The 18,692-nt window shown below is 40.9% G+C and overlaps 3 protein-coding genes across 4 annotated transcripts; 2 read left to right on the forward strand and 1 right to left on the reverse strand.

The window, feature by feature from the left end:
• Positions 1-92: 92 nt before the first annotated feature.
• On the forward strand, positions 93-1,850 carry LOC135436057 (tether containing UBX domain for GLUT4). 2 transcript variants are annotated; one of them, XM_064693445.1, is made up of 2 exons: positions 93-240; positions 335-1,850. In XM_064693445.1, the coding sequence occupies exon 2, from the start codon at positions 370-372 to the stop codon at positions 1,789-1,791; it is 1,422 nt and encodes a 473-aa protein (XP_064549515.1). In that variant the 5' UTR covers positions 93-240; positions 335-369; the 3' UTR covers positions 1,792-1,850. The 2 variants fall into 2 exon arrangements, with proteins under 2 accessions (XP_064549515.1, XP_064549516.1); XM_064693446.1 differs by having other exon boundaries at positions 133-274.
• On the reverse strand, positions 1,834-3,756 carry LOC135436056 (prolyl 4-hydroxylase subunit alpha-2). The gene is made up of 7 exons (XM_064693444.1): positions 3,501-3,756; positions 3,289-3,440; positions 3,082-3,235; positions 2,338-3,025; positions 2,246-2,287; positions 2,018-2,183; positions 1,834-1,964 (listed from the first exon to the last, which is right to left on the reverse strand). The coding sequence occupies exons 1-7, from the start codon at positions 3,704-3,706 to the stop codon at positions 1,891-1,893; spliced, it is 1,482 nt and encodes a 493-aa protein (XP_064549514.1). The 5' UTR covers positions 3,707-3,756; the 3' UTR covers positions 1,834-1,890.
• A 1,770-nt stretch (positions 3,757-5,526) lies between these two features.
• mtg (mind the gap) lies at positions 5,527-18,275 on the forward strand. Its single transcript, XM_064693438.1, has 7 exons — positions 5,527-5,728; positions 15,766-15,888; positions 16,349-16,482; positions 16,538-16,849; positions 16,907-17,341; positions 17,395-17,550; positions 17,614-18,275. Exons 1-7 carry the CDS (start codon positions 5,686-5,688, stop codon positions 18,031-18,033), a joined length of 1,623 nt encoding a protein of 540 aa, XP_064549508.1. The 5' UTR covers positions 5,527-5,685; the 3' UTR covers positions 18,034-18,275.
• Positions 18,276-18,692: the final 417 nt, after the last annotated feature.

The raw sequence follows: 18,692 nt of genomic DNA on the forward strand, positions 1-18,692 counted from the left end.
ATTTAAATCGGCAAGTAAAACAAATTAAGTTGGCAAGTAAACATTGGCAAGTAACTGCTTTATGTAACGAACTAGATGAACCGAATCTGGTTCGCTTATTTAGTTGCGTTATCGAACCTATTGGGAACAATTCGATACAAATCCAATGGTGACCGGCAAAATTTAGCCAACAATACACAATTAATAAGATTTTATAATTCAAGCTTTGTATAGCACCGCCTGCAAGTGTAAAGTTTTAAGGTGAATTTGTAGCTTGATATTAACTGAAGCGGCTGTGGGTATTTGGTTAATTTGAAATTTTCATATATGTATGTACAATTGTTGCTCATAATAGGGCTTCATTGAAAGCGTCTCCACTGGGATTAAATCATGGATAAGCGCGTCACTGTCCTGTTGCCCAATGGTCGTCGACAAAACGTCAACGTTAGGCCAGACATGACCTTGCTGGAGGTATTGGAGACGGCGAGCGCAAAGCATAACTACGACAGCGAGGAACATTGCCTCAAATTCCACAACAAGGATGTCAGTCTGGCGCAGCAGTTCCGCTTTAGCGGCCTGCCCAACAACTGTGTGCTGGAAATGGAGCCTACGGACAAGCGGCGACCGTTGAGCAACGTTGTCGTATGCATTCAACTGAATGACGGATCCCGTGAGCAAGGCGAGTTTCCGCCCAGCAGTACCGTCTGGCAAGTAGTGCAAGAGCTGTACAGTGTGCAAGTGGAAGCCTACGAAAGCCCGGTAATCATTTACATGCGAAGCGAGGTGATTGGTGAGGAGCAAATGCGTCAAACGACATTGAAATCGCTGGGTATACTAGAGGGACGCGCCATGATGCGATTGATCGACAAGAAGCCGGAGGAGCTTAAAAGGCAGGCCAATGTCTACAAGCCGGCAGAGACGAAAGCCAAATTAGCGGACGAGTACGACGAACAGCCCAGCACCTCGCGGTCGGCCATGGGTGGTACTGGCAGCGGTGGAGGTGGCTTTGCGCTTACCAACGATATGTTGAAATCGCTCAAGCGCTCAGCCTCTGATGAAAACTCCCCTACGGCCGCAGCAGCAGGAGCTCCTGCCCAAACGAATGTGCAAAAGAGCGAGTCTGAGCAGGCCAAATATGACTGGGGCAGTGGCTCGGGCTACTTACTGCATCACCGCAACGAGGAGGACCAATACGATGAGGATGCCGATGAAAATACCGGAAAAGTACCGCCAGTGGTAAATATAATTGGACCACGTAATGCGGTACTGTTCTCACTGGATGCGGCCAACAGGCATAACGACGATTTGCCCGATTCGTTTTTCGACTTGACAGTCAACGACTTAAAAATGGTGCTGCGGGATCTGAAGCGGACTGCGGCGGGCAACGAGGATGCGCCGCTACTCACCTCCAATCTGCGTGAATTAGAACGCCAAAAGGCCATGCTGGCGAAGCTGAATCAGTACAAGGATTGCGTGCTACGCATACAGTTTCCCGACCGCCATGTGCTACAGGGAATTTTTAAGCCACACGAACCAGTTGGCAGGGTGGAAGAGTTTGTACGTGGATTTCTTGCCAATCCCAGCGAACAATTTCACCTGTTCACCATACCGCCAAAGAAGATCTTGCCGACGGACGAAACGCTTCTGGAGCTCAATTGTGTGCCCAATGCCGTGTTGCATTTCACATTCGTTCAGGACAACCTAAACACAAATAGTTTCCTGCAGGAAAAATTTATCTCGCAGCTAACCTCGGAGGAGGGGGCTCTTTATGCCGTGCAAAAGTATCGCCTCACCAGGGTTAATTCCAGTTAGTTGTCGCATCTATGGATTTAAGCGAACACTTTGTGTGATAATAAATAATTTTCGCTTTATTTTATTCTACTATAAGTGAGCCAATGCTACAGCATCCCTTCAACTCTTCGAAGAATTCGCCTGGCATGGTTTTCTAAATATCTGATCAAGGTTATAAATCCATTTAGTCATCACTAAAAGATGGTAACTTTCAATTGGGAAACTATTCAAATTTCACAGCACTCACCATACTTAGAGCCAACAATGACAGGACATGCGGCGTGAATCGTTTTGGGATGGGGCGTGCCGGAATCTTTTAAATTGTGCCACAGAATAGCAGCCCCTTTCTCGGGCGTGAATGTCAGATTCAGTAAGGGGAATGTTGTGGCACCGCCCGATTCCACGTCACTCAACTATAACATTCAAAAACCTCCTGACTTTTTGCTCAATTATAACGAAAATCAAACGGACTCACGTAAAACAATGCTGTAGCTATGCGATCTTCCTTTCGATTTTCCTGCAAAATAATTAGACGAAATTAACTGCTTGGAAAACATATGTAAATACCTCTTCAGAAAATGCGTCGTGGTGGGCAATATAGTGACCGCCGATGCCGTAGTTAATCAAAGATAGATCATCGGATCCTTCCATGCTAAAGCCAGACATGTCTGTCACTCGCTTTTCGATAGTCTTAACTAGCTCGCCCTTAGCCAATTCAATGAAAACGTTTTTGCCGCTGCGATCCGCTAAATATTCTCCATATTCCAACAATGCGGGCGTATAATTAAAGCTTTGGGTTAGGAACCACTCAATTTCGCTATCGTAAATGACATTGTGATAGAGCACCATGAAAGGATCCATGCTGAGCTCCTCCATTTTGAGTGGTGCAATGCGAAGAAAAGGCGTTGTCCAATTGTTATAGCGACAATGCAGGTGGCTGGGTCGATGCAAACTGGCGGCACAGTGCTCCTTTAGGGTCGCCATTGAAATCTGCTCTTCCAAAATTCCGTCGTAGTGTTCAGTTTTTGCTTGGTTTATGTGCCACATTCCTAGGGATTTCTCCTTGCGTTTCATTAACACGATTCCCAACCACTTATGGATGCTTTTTTCATTAATGAACATACTGTACTTGGCCTCTTCACTTGAGTCGTATTTCAATAGCGAGGCATTTAACCAAATTTCAGCTTTCGTGTACTCCTTCTGGAAATAGTTGAACATTCCCAACGCGTAACAATCCATTGCCGATAAAGCAGCTCTGAAAATAGAAAAGCTTCAATAAGGGATCCACTAGAAAAGTATAAAGACACAAACTCTGGCTGGGAATATCCTAATAGTGTGCCGTTTGCCAATTCGTTGGGATTCAGTTCATAATATGTAACTAGGAGCTCGATACTGCGACTGGCCTCCTGAAGATCTACAGCTGTGGGTAGTTCCGAGCGCATTTGATTCGCATACGCCATATGACCTGAATGAATATGAAAACCTTTAGCGCAGTTATGACAATTGTTCATTTATTACTTTTCCCGATTGTTTCACTCATGAACAACGACCATTTATTCCAATCCTGTTGCTGATGACGTATGAGCGCGTAACTCTTGAGAGGATTGCTCAAATAAGTCTTAAAATATAAATTCATTTTGATCGCCTCGGCACGAAAATTTGTCAGTGCTCTGAAAAGGTGCACGAACAGAAAATACAGAAAAAAAAGTTAAGACAAATGCATTATTTACTGTTGAGTTAGGTCAAGTTTCCATTTAAGCTCTTCCACGTAGCTTGCCAAGTTTTCTTCTAGCATCTCCTCAACGTTCAAAAGTCTCTTTAACACTTCTGTCGATGCTGCATATGAATTTTCGCGTATAAGATTCTCGATGGCATTTGCTACGAATAAGTTCAAGACCATTGAGGCTACAAATATGATTATCCTTATTAAATTCATTTGATATTCCCGAAGAGCTTAGATCTGTGTTTCGTAGTCGAAGAAGAACTCTGCCGAGCGCAGAATAACTAATAATATTAAGTTTACAAATATTGCAATAGGAAATTGCAATCGGTCATGGAAATTAGCTGTGACAAATGAAATGGTACCGAATAGATTTAGGTTGACTCGAGGGAAATACCTTGTTTTTGACTGCAGTTGAGCCCAGTTTAATTTGTATATAGATCGTATATAATATAGATAAGCTCTGATTGCTACATAATCTAATACGAGTTTTACATAGACAAGATCAGTTTTATTTAATAAAGAAACTTTAAGATTTTAAAGTAAGCTGATCAATATCAATACCAAGAATATAATTATCACTTATCAGCCAAGTCTTTCCTTTTGAAAATCGCAGCTTGTGCCAGTGTTGCAAAGTGTCGGATGCCACATGCCCATATGAGAGAGACACTCGCAGCACTCACGCATGCGCGAAGCCGTCGCTTTCGAAACCGAGCCAAAAGACCAAAGAGGCCAGCCAGCTCGGGGCTGGGTGGATTGGTTAGCCACAATTTCTGAATCATATTCAGTTTTCAGTCGTTGGCCGCTTGTCGAAGTAACAAGTTTTGTAAATCGCGCATTCCGACAACATTCAAATCGCATTCGCATACGTTAATCGGTAAAGGAGCCTCGCTCTAGACAACAACTGCAAGCACGAATACTAGCTCGATATATATTTATGCACATAATGGATTTAAAAAACAACAACAAACAACCAGAATGCGTGCCAATGTGAAAAAGTGAAATACTACAAATTCGTTTATATTGGCCGAGGCGAGGCCAATGCATTTTTTGTGAATAAATTAATAATCGTTTATGTTTCTAGAAGCAAAATGTGTAAATTTGCTAACTTATTGGAGCAACAGCAATAATTGTGCTAATTTAAATGAAACCGAACAAAATTGAAACACAAATAACAGACAAACGAATTAAATAAAAGCGTATCGCAAACAACTTTTACCTATGATTTTTATCTTTACAAGTTTTAAACGCAGAACCGCCGCCAGTTGCCTGTTTTTTTTCTCTCGGTATTGTGGTTGTTGTTGTTTTGTTTCTTGTGACAGTAGGCGGCTGAACGTGCCGACATTTTTTGGGGGGCGTGGCAGCAATAGCAACGAAAACAACCTGCGACAGCCACGAAAATTATGGCGCGAGAGCCAAGAAATCAACCAAGCGGCCGAACAAACTGATTGGAAAGTGTTTGGCCCGTTACGCTGAAAATATAAAACAAAAAGCTTCAATGATTTGTTTTAAACAACCTGGCGTTTAGCTTAAACATGATTACAAATATCTATGGATATAGTCATCATTTTATTATTATTGTAAATGCATATGTTGTTGGAAATGCCAACATTTACAGCCCACGCGGTTTTTTATTTTTTTTATTTTGGTTTTAATCGACATTGGCATCTGAGTCTGGGCTCTTCACTTTTACTTTAAACGGAAAGAGAGAGTGTTTGCCCAGCTCATTTGCGTTTCTGTTTACCGGTTTTTCAATTTACGCGCATTTTTGTTTTGGCCACGGCAATTGTTTATCTGATATCTATTTTGGTTTCTTAGCAGGCAGCTGGAAAAAAAGATATAATATATAGTTGTAATAGCTTCATTAAATTTAATTAAAGCAACAACTTCCGAGTCGGGCCTCATCTCCGGCAGCACGAGCCGTGCATAAAGCCATTTTATACTAAGCGTGCCTACATCAAAGTAAACGTTTATTTTCCATTTTCATAGCAACCAACAAAAAACAGCAAAAAACAAAAAAAAAATTCAAATAAAAACATTGTTTATGCTTAAAGTTTTTCAGTGTGTGCGTGCGTGAGTGTTTTTGTTCAACTGGGAAATTGGCAGTTAAAATAAAACGAAGCTAACATATAAACGACGTTTCCTCCTAACGAATCACATATAATCAAAATAAAGCGCTGCAAATAGTTGAGAAAATGAATTTTTTCGTTATTGGATTTCTGATCATGCAGGCGGCAAGTGAGTAAAATATGTAGATATTGATAGAGATATAGATATATCAATATTTGCCAAAAGTTGTTCTTCCCGGTGTTGGTTGAGCTAACATACATAATTGACTGTTCAATTTTTCAGATTTTTGATTATATTAACATGTGTGGGCAATGTAATAATAATAATAGTAATAATAATATACGCATTAAACATAACATCAATTTGCTTTCTTTAGATATTACATATTTTCAGGTAATTATGCTGTTCAAATCGCTTTACTTACAACAAATCAAGTTCGTGCCCTAAGTCTTTCGTTTCCGCTGCCTTGTCACGCATGACAAAAAAAACAGTTGTTAACTTGCTTACAACAGAGACTACCGCACATTTCGGTTGTTAACCCAAAAAAAATTCTTTTGCATCACAGTTAAGTGATGTGTACATTGCACAGAAGACCGGCTGATGGCATAAAAAGCTGGTCTCTGATTTGATATGTGCCCAACGTAATAGAACAGGTTATGCACGGACTTAATTTAAGTGGTTTGCATTCAATTGCAATTGAGATGAGCAGCAAATTCAATTCAAGTCACCTGCCATGTGCAGCTGGGCAGTGCTTAGAAAAGCGCGCCAAAAGCGCGATTCATGACAACAGAAATAACCGAAACGCAAGCAAAACAACAATTGGCTTCTTCTGCGAGCACATTCAACCATTTACTTGCAGCGCCTTTTAAAACTGTTGCTGCAGTTTTTCGATAGTTTCTAGCTGTACCCTGCAGCTATATAAAAGGGTAGCTTAGCATGTTGCACACAACAGATGGGATTTTAATAAGTAGACAGAGGAACTGGGCTCAACTGACTAAAGTCGTTTGCCTGCAGCTCAGGAACTTTACAATATAGAAGCAGGAAAGTTGTATTCTTGAATATCTTTAAAAACCCAGAATATTTTCAGATTTCTGCTAATTTTCTTACATTTGCTCGAAAATAAAAAAAAACTAATATTAGTCGCCATTTTTGAGATAAAGATCTTGAGTCATAAATGTCAGCTTGCATCATATTAAAGCGTCATTTGGTGCAGGGTATTACATATTCGCGCATCCTTGACACTGTGTTTTGCTTGCATTGTATTTGTGTTTGCAGTTTTGGTGTGCCGCTCGCGTTTAACCCGATTATTTGGCTAGCTTCTGTGTGTTTTGGGTATGGTTAATATTTCAGCTTTGTGGTTTCTCAATGCAAACGAGCTTGAGCATTTAAAACCTTGCTAATGCAACTCGCAAAAAAACCCAACTTGATATTTTGTTTTTGTTTGTGTTAATGTTGTGACTTGCAAGAATATAGATAATATATACTAAAGTCTTTTCGTTCTTTGTGTCGACTAACGAGCCTGAAACCGATAGATTTTGGTTAGAGGGCTGGGCTACAGTGTCTCATTAAAATCGCACACATGTAATTCTAGAGAATAACTTCAGAGGCAACTTGAATCCGAACTTGGATGAAGAGTGCTTGTTGTGGTAGAAGAGTGTACCCCCCGCCCTGACCCCCTATCCCCCACACCCGGTTTAGTCATTAGTTTTCATCCATGGCCGCAATTTAGCAGGTGTTATCGTTTCGCTTGGCCATATAAATCAATTCGCATGCAAATTGAAACACAAATTAATTTTGTTTAACCTTCGCACTGCAATTTGGCCTAAACCGCTTTTGCCTGAAGTGTAGCATATCAACGCACACAATTTGATTTTAGTCAAGTGTCAAATCGCTGGGCACTGCCTCGACATTGACTGCCAGACAAGTGTTATGGGCATTCTGTCTAGCATACGCCCAGCCAACAGAAAATCGGTCAAGTTCAGCTTCAAGATGGGCATGTGGAGCGCATCAGTCATAGACCAAAAGCCATTCAGTGTTAATTGCCAGCTAGCTTGGCTCTGCGGTTCTCTTTGATACGGAAAGAGAAGCGTAAATAAATCTGCATAAACCACGCGCTTCATTTGCATTTTCATTCTTGTTTCGGGGCTTGGACTATTTGGCTTGGAATGCGAAGACTGCAGCTTGACTCAGTTTTGGCTGCGCGTCTGCTGAATCATTTGGCTGGGCAGCAACCCGAACTACGCCCAGGTTGCACAACGATCTCTGCCGTGTAGCGGTTATATGTGTGTGGCCTAATGCTCAGCTCTGGGCATGTTGATGGCTTCATAAAGCTCCGGTAGGCAATCGAGCATAGTGATTCATCAATTCCAAGCCAATCAGTTTTTTGAGATGCGTCTGAAGCCGCTTCAAGTTTGTTTCCCTTTTTTTTTTGCTTTGTGTTTGGCTGGCCATCTCAGTCTTTTGTTTTGTGGTCAATGACGCAGCGCTTTGGCATCGCTTCTCTCTCTCTCTCGCTCTTTCTCTCCCTCTCTTAGCTTCTCTCTTCTTTTTTTATATAACCCACATTTTGGCAGACCGCTTTATGCAACTTCTTAGCTAAAATAACACAACAAAAACCTGACACAGCCAGCTAAAGGGCTGGCAGCACTTCATATTATTGCAGATGAAGTGGTTTCTGTTGCCTGAGGAGACACTTGAGCCGGACCCAAATGAGTCTAAGTAACCAATAATGCGCATACGCCCCGTGTGACAGACATATTTCAAATTACTTTCAAATAGCAATTAGCATTTAGCTTTTTATACTCATGCAAAGGGTATTATAATTTTGTCATGTAAAGTGTAACGCTTGGAGCGAGAAGCCGCTGACCCCATGATGTCTATATATTCTTGATCAGTATGATCCGTATTAGTAGCCATGCTTGTTCCTCCGTCTATCTGTATCATGGAACTTTGCAGAAGTTCGTCTTTCTTTTGTAAGCAGGAACTACTACTACATCATATAACTTTCATAGTAAGGTTTAATTGTTGTATTAGGTATGCCGGGAATCGGCCAGCAATATTGGCCATAACAAGGCAGGTACAGTAAGTTTTGAGGCCACACCTTGTCAAATTGACAAGTCTTTAACATTTTTTTTTAGTTTTACAATGCTTTTATCTAACTTCGGACTATCTCTATGTATAAAACTGCAACTCCTGATTGATTAATTGACTGAATGATTAATTGGCGGCGAAACCCAAGCCGGTAGAGCTCGCAAGTGTGGAACGATTGTTTGAAACATTTCTGATTACCATTCGATTGGCTTTCAACTAATTTTCAAAGATATTTGTGAAAATTTGTTTGATGCGTGTTTCACACTTTTCGCAATATCCACTCCTCTTGGATGGAAAGGGCGGGTCGAATTTTGTGCGATCAAAAGTTTATTCTTCGACCTGAAGATTCTCATCACGAATTAGTTCTTTATTCAACTGTCGTTCTACTCATATTTATTTTGTTGTGTAAAACATAACTTTGTACGTGTTATTCAATATTGGATGGAAATATTTATGTTTTATTTATTTATTTATTTATGCCGACAAGCACCAGCTAGTTAAATTACTTGAGCGAAACAGGAATTTAAGAGCCTTACTATTTTTTTAATATATGTATTTGCAAAGCTGTATCAATGCTTATATATGGCTCATATGGTTCCAATTAAAAAGATCAATCTGAATTAAGGCGCTTTTAAGTCATGTGTCTAGAAGGGTATTTAATCTCCGACGTGTCCGTTCTGTCATGTCTCCTAATTACATTGCCGGGCTTGGATTTGAGACCAAGTAGCAGTCAACATAGTTGCACAGCCCTTGCAAGGCACAGTCAAACAGGAAAAAAGAAACTTGAAAATTGCATTGTCATATTGATGGATCTCAGCATTGCAAGAAAAAGATGAAAAAAAAAATGAGAAAAAATATGCTGTCCTAAGTGACTAAGTGAGCAATTTGCAAAGTGAAAGGCGCGGCTGTGCACACTGCACAGACACATGGAGAACCGTCCTTCAGTGCATCATTTGGTAAACGAGTATGTACTTGTACTTGATTTCTTGATTGCTTCATTATTTGATTTCACTTGCAAATTATTTTCACTCTTTGCCTCGTGTTAGGCATGTGAGCTAATCCACATGCTCGCAATTGCCTTCCGCTCGTCGCACTTTGTTCACAATTAACAATAAATTATAGCATAATTATCGCATCTTCACAGCGCTTCGCTGGCAGCATCATGCAAGAGTCAACCGAAGCACATCCACATCCACACATCCACAGCCAACAATACAAGTAGTCCACAAACATAATCAGCATGCGGCGACTATTGTCTGGGTCTGCCATAGTTTACTATGTTAGTGTGTCTCTTGTGGACTGGCGGCTACTTTGGCCCGCTCACGCAACCCGCTCGCTCACGTAAGACCTTCAAAGGTCACGCACGCCGCCGACTCCAACTCCAACTCCGCCGAATCCGAATGCGTCTCCAGCTCCGTCTCTGTCTGTCTTTCTGATTCCATCAGCGAGTCGGCGTCTCGTTGCAGACTCATTTTGTTCACCCCGGGCTGCATCGCTTCTGGGCGTCTTTGTTACCTTTTGTTATTGTCGCTTGACATTTTTATTACCCTAAAACGAGAGTTACGCACTTTTCCCATCAAGCTTGGAACGTTTTTAAATAGTTAAATCAGATTGTTGCCAAATATCTGTCTGAAGCTTATCATACCCAAAATAAAACGATTTTTATATAAATTTAGGTTATACATATTATTTGGCATCTTAATTTTGTTGATTAAGAACTGTAATAAAAAAGTTAAAAAAATAATAATTTATATCTAATTTAATTTATTTGTATTTATTTATTTGTATTCTTTTATTTAATTTAATTTAGATAAATTATTTTGATTTGAATAAATCATTTTCTAGTTTCTATTTTATTTGAAATTCAAGAAAAATAAATTTATTTACAAATTCCTTCATTAGCTACCGAATAAATTGTGATCATAATTAGAGAAAGCGCATTGAAACTTCGGCATGCCAAAATAAATATTTACTTTGGCTTTTTTTGTATTGTTTCTTGCCTATTGACCACACACACACTCACACACAAGACATGCAATAAGCGGCGCTCAAATTGCAATTTAATTCGACATTTTTGAAAGATCTTGAAGTGGCCAAACATTTTGTTGGGTGTTTTTGTTTTCGGGGCCCTATCACTCACTGTCAAGACCATCGTTCAATTAACATAATTAACTGACAAAACGAATTAGCATGCAGAGATTGGCAGCCAGCACTTTACACAGATACGATGTCACGATGTTGTTGTTGTTGTTATTTATTGTTTGGGCTGGTTTCTAATTTGACACTTGTCTGCCTCAGATACTCAGATAGTTGGCCCAACTCACGCACTGGTCTAATACCTGAGCTATGGCTGGGGACAAGGTCAACTTAGCTAGATTAGCTCCTACATAGAGTCTACCATCGTTTAGTTACTTTTAAGATCCCAGAGATATCGTTAAAGGTTTTACCCCACATGCCATGAATATGATCAGCCATGCATTCGGCTAACAGTTTTACGGAATCTTGAAAATCTTGTGGGAAATTGAAAACTTATACGCCTCCGAGGTCAAAGTTGTGGTGCTTATTGTCTGGGCATGCATCTTTCTGAAAGGGAAGGGAATTCTCATAGATTTTGGGAGAAGCATTAAATCGTTTATTTCAATTCAAAGTTGTTTCCTTTTATGTTCGCTTTATTTTTAGCCAAGTTAACACTGTAGCATTTTTGGCCTATGGAATGCTGTGCGTTGGTCATTTTGAATGCGACATCAAATATGAACAATGCTCTCGGCCTGACAATGAACAAAATATTGAACATAAAAAGCAGCTGGCTAACAATGCAAACTGAATCTGGGCGCTGAACAAAAATAAAACACGTAAATAAAAATGAGTTCGCTAAAAGGGAAACCAGCAATCGGCATTTAGAGGTTAAGGCTTTGGCAGGCAGCAACAACAAGCAACACTTATTGCTGGTTTTTTGTACCGAAATGCTCAGGCTGATATAATCAACAGATGGGCCGCATAATTTATACAAGATATTTGCATTATATCTCTGCGGCCCAGAGATCATCAAATTGAATTAATGCCAAAGACAAGACGCCAAGCGGCAGCAATTAATATCAATTTGTTGTTGTTGTTGTTGTTTTGGTTGTTTTTGTTGTTGACCCACTTTCGCGTCCAGGTGCTAACTGGATGTGAGTTGGGACGGGCCGAAGAAGGCTACTGGGGAAAAGTACGCAGCATCGCTGAAACGGAAAGTAACTAAGACACCGCCCGCCCGTCTCCGGCTAGTTTTGTTGCTCGTGCGTCGGTCAGTGGCATACTATATGCTGACATCGGCATTACCGACTGCATATTTATGCCTCATTATTTGTTCAGTTTCAGTTTCAATTTCTATTTGCTTGGCGTGGCGGCGACTTCAGCGACAAGTCATAAGCTCGAACCACTAACATTTCATACAGACGCGCACGAGATGATGACGGGTGAAAGCGGCCTCTGACTAACTGCGTTAAAGTTGTTTGTTGTTGTTGTGGTTGTTTTAGTGCCTGTTGTTGTTGGCATTGTCTCTGACACTGCGCCGGTCTATTTGCCGGCTATTGCTCTTCCTCTGCGTAAACAATTTCTAGCACTGCACAAAAATTTGTTTTCAGTTTTCTTTCAGTTTTTTTTTTTTGCGCCACAAATTGCAATACTAATATTTATGTTTTTGGCCATGGTTAATTGTTCCGCCTGAACTCTGCCCGTCCCTATCTGGCATGCCGTTGTCAATTTCGCCCCAAGCCAATCTGTTTTAATGTCTCTATCAACAGGTTTGTCTGCGTTTAAGTTCCTCTGCCCATTTCGGGTGGGTCATTAAAATTGCTGCTCGCTCAAAGCGTGGCCCACGCGGCGCATGGTTAATGTAAATCTGGACAAAAGTGCAATTACGATTGACTAAAATACATCTATATTAGTTAAGTACTGCAAGAGAGTTGGAATGAAAGTCGTTGTTTTGTTTTTTGTTATTTTTTTGGATTTAATGGCAATGCAAATTCGTAAGCGCCCATATGGAACCTTTATCGAGTAATGTAAAGAATTATTTAATTACCGGAGCAAAAGTCCGATGTCGCCTGAGTCAAGTGAATAATGATGAAATGTTTTTATCAAAATTCTGTGTGTAAATCGCGACAGCTTCAGAAAGCCGCACAATTTGCATTATGCATACACCAACTCAGTACTGTTCTCATTTCTCATATTAATTCGACTTCATACCAATTATCTCGCCTTAATTGCACAAAAGAAACAAGTAAGATAGCTATAAAATGAAATATACTTGATATATAGACTCTTTTATAGAAGCTACATGCTAAATTTGGTGACTCTTGCTCTTAAAATCTAAGAGATTTGCTCAAAAAAATGGATTTCGATATCGATTTTTATCGATTGCTTGGAATCGTGGCAAATTTGACTATCGATTATCAGGAACAAACTCGTATGTCGCGGGCACTAGGATGACCTACGTTCAAGCTTCTAGCTCTTATAGGTGCTGAGGTCCTTGGGTTCATATATACGGACAGACGGACGGACAGACAGACAGACGGACATGGTTAAATCAACTCTGCTAACGATGCTGATCAAGAATATAAACACTTTATGGGCTCGGAGATGCTTCCTTCTGCCGATTACATAAGTTGCACAAATATAAAATACCCTTTTACCTATTTTTAATGGGTTTAGGGTATCAAAACGTTTGTTTTATTAATTTATAAAAAAAACTTTAGTATGCTGATAATTAAATAAAATAAACAAAAATGGTTTCTTTCTTCTACACGGGGATTCGATCCCCTAACCTCAATATGCCGATCCCTTCGCGCTTTTGACAACATTGAGGTGAAATGTTCGAAACATTAATTCATTTGTACGCTTCGAGGTATCCAGACAATCTGAATTGGGATTGCAACATTTTTCTTAATACAAAATACATACCTGGATTTAAAGTTTACTATTTAGTTACATAAATAGTCTTTACATTTGTCAAACTCATATTTGAAAATCTCATTTAAATTTGAATATTTTAAGGCATTCAATATGAATATGCGTCAATTTACTTGAGAGTATCTTCTGGTCGAGCACTAACTACAAGTGAATACTAACTAATTTCAGCTGAAATATGCTTAAGCAATGTTTAAGTAAATCGAGTTTACCTTCAATCTGGCTATCCTTCACATTCTGAGTACCATAAAGTCGTTGTCTCCTTGTATCTGAGCAATTAACGCTTAATATAATTTTCAAATTTAAAAAAGCCGTAGAAATCTATTGTTTTACTTGGATGTTTCTTCAAAAGCGCTCGTTATTCTAGCCGTAATTAAAATTCGAAGATGCTAATGCTGCCTTGTCATGTTGACTCCCCATTTGGTGGCTTACAAAGCATTAATGGCACCTAGCCGCAAGTCTGTAACCCCAACTGAACCGCAAATACTCGTTAATCTAAACGAAAAATCGGGCCTCGCTGATGCCAAAGTGCGCATTGTTATTAAAACACGCTCCATTTTCCTTGAACCAATGGCTGAGAGACTGTCTAACCGGCTGAGTTTAGCTATTAACACAAGACCAACAGCCAATTAATTGGCCCGTGGCAACAGCTCCATTAATTGGATGTGTATACTCGCATCGTATCAAGTACTATATCGATGGTCGGGCAAACAGCTCAGACCTCAAGTTCGCATACCTAATGCACAGATCAGCTATGGTCTATATATGCTTTGCTTTATGTTTTTGTCAGGCTTGGGGTATGCTATCGCTATCATGGGCATTTTGTAAGAATCCACTCAGAGTTCGCATATTTCATGTCCCACTTGACATGCTAACAATTTAATTTGAACTCAAGACGTTGCAATTTGGTTCACTTGTTGTTGTTGTTGTTGTTGCTATGGTTGTTGCTTTTGTAGATTAGCTAATAGCCATTTAAGCTCAATACAGACACACTCAAACACACACAGAGTTTAAAGTGCCTCCAGCATATACATATTAAGTGCTTACTTCGTTTTTTGATTGTTAGCCCGACTTTTAAAATAAATTCACATATGTAGGAATCTGCCGGATCGCGACACTGTAACATATAACTGCCAAAGGAATGATAGGAATGATCAAAGATTGAGTTTTTAGGTATTTATTTTTGTTTTTTATTTAAAATTATTTAAGAAATTTCCGATTCTATTAATATTTGGGCAAACGCAAACCCTTTACCATATGGCTCTATAGAATAATAAGTTTTGGTCAAAAAAAAAAACATTTTCGTTTCTTAAGATGTGTTGAACAAACTCAGAGCTTCGCTATTCTCAAACTTAAGCCATGTGTCAATAAGAGTATTTGATCTTCGATATGTCGTTCTTTTTTGTTTAACATAGTTTTTGGGCTGTTGCACGAGGAAGTTATGCTCAAATATTTATTACTAAAACACTTAGGTAATTGGGTTCTTTGGGCTTATGTCGTAATTGCCCCGGTCACGGCATATTAGCGAAGCAGCATATGTCAGAGCTGTGGTCCCTTGGCATCTGATCTGAGCGACCGGTTAATATATTTCACTGTCTAATTGCAAATTAAGAAAAACATTTAAAAGGTTTCCGCCTCAGTGCACATAATCTTAAAATGTTCAAAGCCTTTGTTCAATTTAACACCTTGATATATATGAAGGCAGCAACTGTGGGTTTTTACCCTTTAATATGAGAGATACATCAATCAAAACTTCGGCCAACGCGTTTTGAATTTGATGCGGGGCATCTTTGTAGGATTGAAAGATATATTTCCATATGTTTGTCTACGCATTAGACTTGTCGTTTATTTGTTGAAACCTTTGCAAAAACTGTGCCACGGGCAGTCACGGCCTGTGCCGACATCTTTTCAATTGGATTGTGTTGGGGCCCAACCCAAAGCGAACTTTATTATAAAAGCACGATTTCATTTGTATGTAACTTTGTATGGTACGGGTCTTAAAATTTACAGATATTAATCAACATAGAAATATTATTTACTTAAATTTTATACGACAAATACTTCCCATATACTCGCTAATCCCACGCTTTATATACTAACTAAGAGTACCTTTGTATTATATTGAAAAACTATCCTATTCTGTGAATGCTTTTTCTATTTATTTATAGGATTGGCTTGCGGGACGTGCGTTTTTATGTCCGATTTTGGTTTCACCCTCGATTGTAACTTCAAAAAGTCTGGACTGTTTCGAGTTCGAAATTTGGGTGGCGTCAAGGCGCATTTCGGTTTAGGTAAATTCACAAAGAAAAAAAAAACGAAAATTAAACAACTTTCTATTCTAAAATCCTTGCCCAAACTTTAACTATCTGCCCGGTTTTAATAGTAAGTTGTACATACAAGCGTAAAGTGTATATAGATATTAATCAAGTGGAGCTAATCGAGCAAAAACAAATAATTTGCAGCATTTAAGTCATCAATGAATTAATGCCAATGCCAATGCCAATGCCAAGTCGACGAGTTTAGAGTGGAGCAAGAGAGACCCAGCTGCGGTTCAATATCCGTAGCATTAGCATTGATCATTGACCATTGACCATTGACCATTGTCTAACCCTAATACAATTTTTATCTGTAAATACAATGCAAAGCAAGGGATAAAGACAAAATCAGATTTAAATGAACGATTTGGTTGATTGATGGAGCGTCACAACTTCGCCGTTGAGAGCCAGCCTAATCCCACTTGTATGCTTGCAGGTCTCAGTGTGGGCGATGAGTTGGGCTTCAAAGAATCGCTGGGCAATGTGGAGAGCGATCGCAGGCGCGCCATTAGCTACAGGAACGGAGCACCAGAATTGGTGGGCGTGCTGCCCTCTGCGCGGCAGCAGGAGGTAAGTCTTGCATCGACTCGAACGATTACTGCTTGCTGCAACCACATTTATGCAGGCCAGTGCACCCGCGCAGCATGCTCTGCCGGACAAACGCATTAGTTCACGCTCCACGGGACCCGGACCCTATAATCTGCAGTTGCTGCAGCAGGCGGTGGCCAAGAGTCAAGCACAGCAGCAGGCACATCTTATGACAGAGGCGCGCCCGCTGCCCTTGGGCGTGCCCGCCTTCCGGCCTATACCACAAAAGGCCACGGCCAACGAGCCATTGGTCACGTCGCCGGTGGGCGCCCAGCGACGTCTAGCCGTGGACACGACGCAGCCACGAGTTAGTGTTAACAACAAACTGGTGGAAGGCCATGTGAAACCGGTGAGCATCAAATCCATTTAGCTCTTCAGTTAATTTGACCTGCAGCACTTCTTTTAGCACTCCAATCGCACGTTCCATGCGGACAATCCGATGGTGGCGCAGCCGATCCTCTCGAAGCCCCAGGCAGTGCCCGTTTTCCAGGCCATGCCCGAGTCCATTGCACGCATTGCCAATGTGGGCAAGGAGGATGTGGCGCTACCGGAGCAGCGCACTCTCTCCAAGCATCCCAATTATTTGCAGTTCGAGGAGCCCAAGTTTGATCTGAAGGATGTGACCGTTGAGGAGCTCGCCGCGGCGGCCAATGTCACAGTCGAGACCATAAAGCATGCCATCTATGTGCGCGAGCAGCAGCTGAAGGCGGAGCATCGCGCCATGCTGGCATCCAAGCTGCGTGAGGAATTTATGCGCACATCCACCGTGAAGACAACAACGACCACGACAACAACTACGACACCCAGGCCCAGGCAACTGGCGGAGCACAAAGTATCCAAGGTAGGTTTGAGGCAACGAATGATGCAAGATTCTAACAAATCTTTGGCGGACAGGTCATGAATGCGCCCAAGGAGTACTATCCGGTGGGCTATGACAAGAATTTCGATGACAACTTCAAGTCGAAAGTGGATTTGCCGCCCACGAGCTTCTCCTGCGCCAGGCAAAAACATTTTCCGGGCCTCTACGCGGATACGGACCTGGGCTGCATGGTGAGTCACTAATGATGCACATCGATCCTCGCCAGGTCATTAATCATTTTTACTTACTATCAGGTTTTTCATGTGTGCGCACTCACGGACGACGGCATGGTGCGTAAGTCGTTCCTGTGCCCGGAGAATACGCTTTTCGATCAGACCATACTGAAGTGCAATTGGTGGTTCTATGTCGACTGCAGCTCCAGCACCAGCGTCTACGATTCGAATATACCCATCTCGAAAAGCTATCAGCTGATGAAGTCCCTCACCTATTTCTCCAAGTACAACAACCAGAAGGGCGATCAAGACGGCGACAAGGATGAAAATGCCGTAGACATTGACTCGCTGCGCGAGTCCATGGAGGGCGTCTCGCGTCGCCTGGAGCAGGCGAAGAATGCGCAAGCACAGCTCGATGTTGTGGAACAGCCGCCGCAGCCAAAGGCCGAGCACGAGCATGTTGTGCCCGAGGGCGAGAGCCAGCAGCAGTTGTCCAATTAGGCTAAGACCATATTTAGTTGCTATCTGAGATCTAGGTTAAGTTAAGTTCAAGATCGAGCGTCTCTGGTCGATTTGCCGTACATAGTCAATGTCTTGCGAAAGCCAACGGTTGTCTGTAGTCTCTGGCCAATCATTAATCCTCATTTCCTATGGCAGCGCCTGGTCCTGGGCGCGCTCCTAGCTGTAGTCCCTACCCCACATAGCTATCATTAAGTGGATCATTTCTAGTTTAACTACGTAATCTAGTGCAATTCTAAGTGTTTGTGTGACTTGTGCGGTTAGTTTTACGTTCATAATACTATTTATTTATTATATTTTTGCGACAAAATAAAAACTCGTTATCCCCATGAAAATTGTATTTTAATTGGAACACATTCGGTTAGGTTGAAACTCAACTATTAACTGGAATGAAAAAACGGCCTCCTAATGCTTCTTTTTACATGCACAGTGGTAAGACTAGCTTTAAAATAAAAATACATTAATATATTAATTAAAATTAACTGTGAACTCTTGTAAATGCATGTCCGTGCAGATTAATTGTATAGAAGGAATTAAAACACAAATATATTTAGATTTGCATACTTTTGATTGAACTTAATATCCAGCTTTTTTAAAGACGGCCAGTCCTTGTGAACTAAGGAGCTTTAAGGAAAGAGGGA

Source organism: Drosophila montana, unplaced genomic scaffold (genome assembly GCF_035044405.1).
Source record: "Drosophila montana isolate Dmon_TW-CO22-7 unplaced genomic scaffold, ASM3504440v1 contig_3733_1, whole genome shotgun sequence".
In the NCBI taxonomy this organism is placed as follows: Eukaryota; Metazoa; Arthropoda; class Insecta; order Diptera; family Drosophilidae; genus Drosophila; species Drosophila montana.

Bases quoted from the DNA above. Each gene is read 5' to 3' on its own strand.
- LOC135436057 (XM_064693445.1), top strand. From the start codon at position 370: ATGGATAAGCGCGTCACTGTCCTGTTGCCCAATGGTCGTCGACAAAAC.
- LOC135436056 (XM_064693444.1), bottom strand. From the start codon at position 3,706: ATGAATTTAATAAGGATAATCATATTTGTAGCCTCAATGGTCTTGAAC. The intron at 2,288-2,337 runs GTATTTACATAT...ATTATTTTGCAG, and splicing joins ACGACGCATTTTCTGAAGAG to GAAAATCGAAAGGAAGATCG. The intron at 1,965-2,017 runs GTGAGTGCTGTG...ACCATCTTTTAG, and splicing joins CATTGTTGGCTCTAAGTATG to TGATGACTAAATGGATTTAT.
- mtg (XM_064693438.1), top strand. From the start codon at position 5,686: ATGAATTTTTTCGTTATTGGATTTCTGATCATGCAGGCGGCAA. The intron at 5,729-15,765 runs GTGAGTAAAATA...ATTTATTTATAG, and splicing joins TCTGATCATGCAGGCGGCAA to GATTGGCTTGCGGGACGTGC. The intron at 16,850-16,906 runs GTGAGCATCAAA...CACTTCTTTTAG, and splicing joins TGGAAGGCCATGTGAAACCG to CACTCCAATCGCACGTTCCA.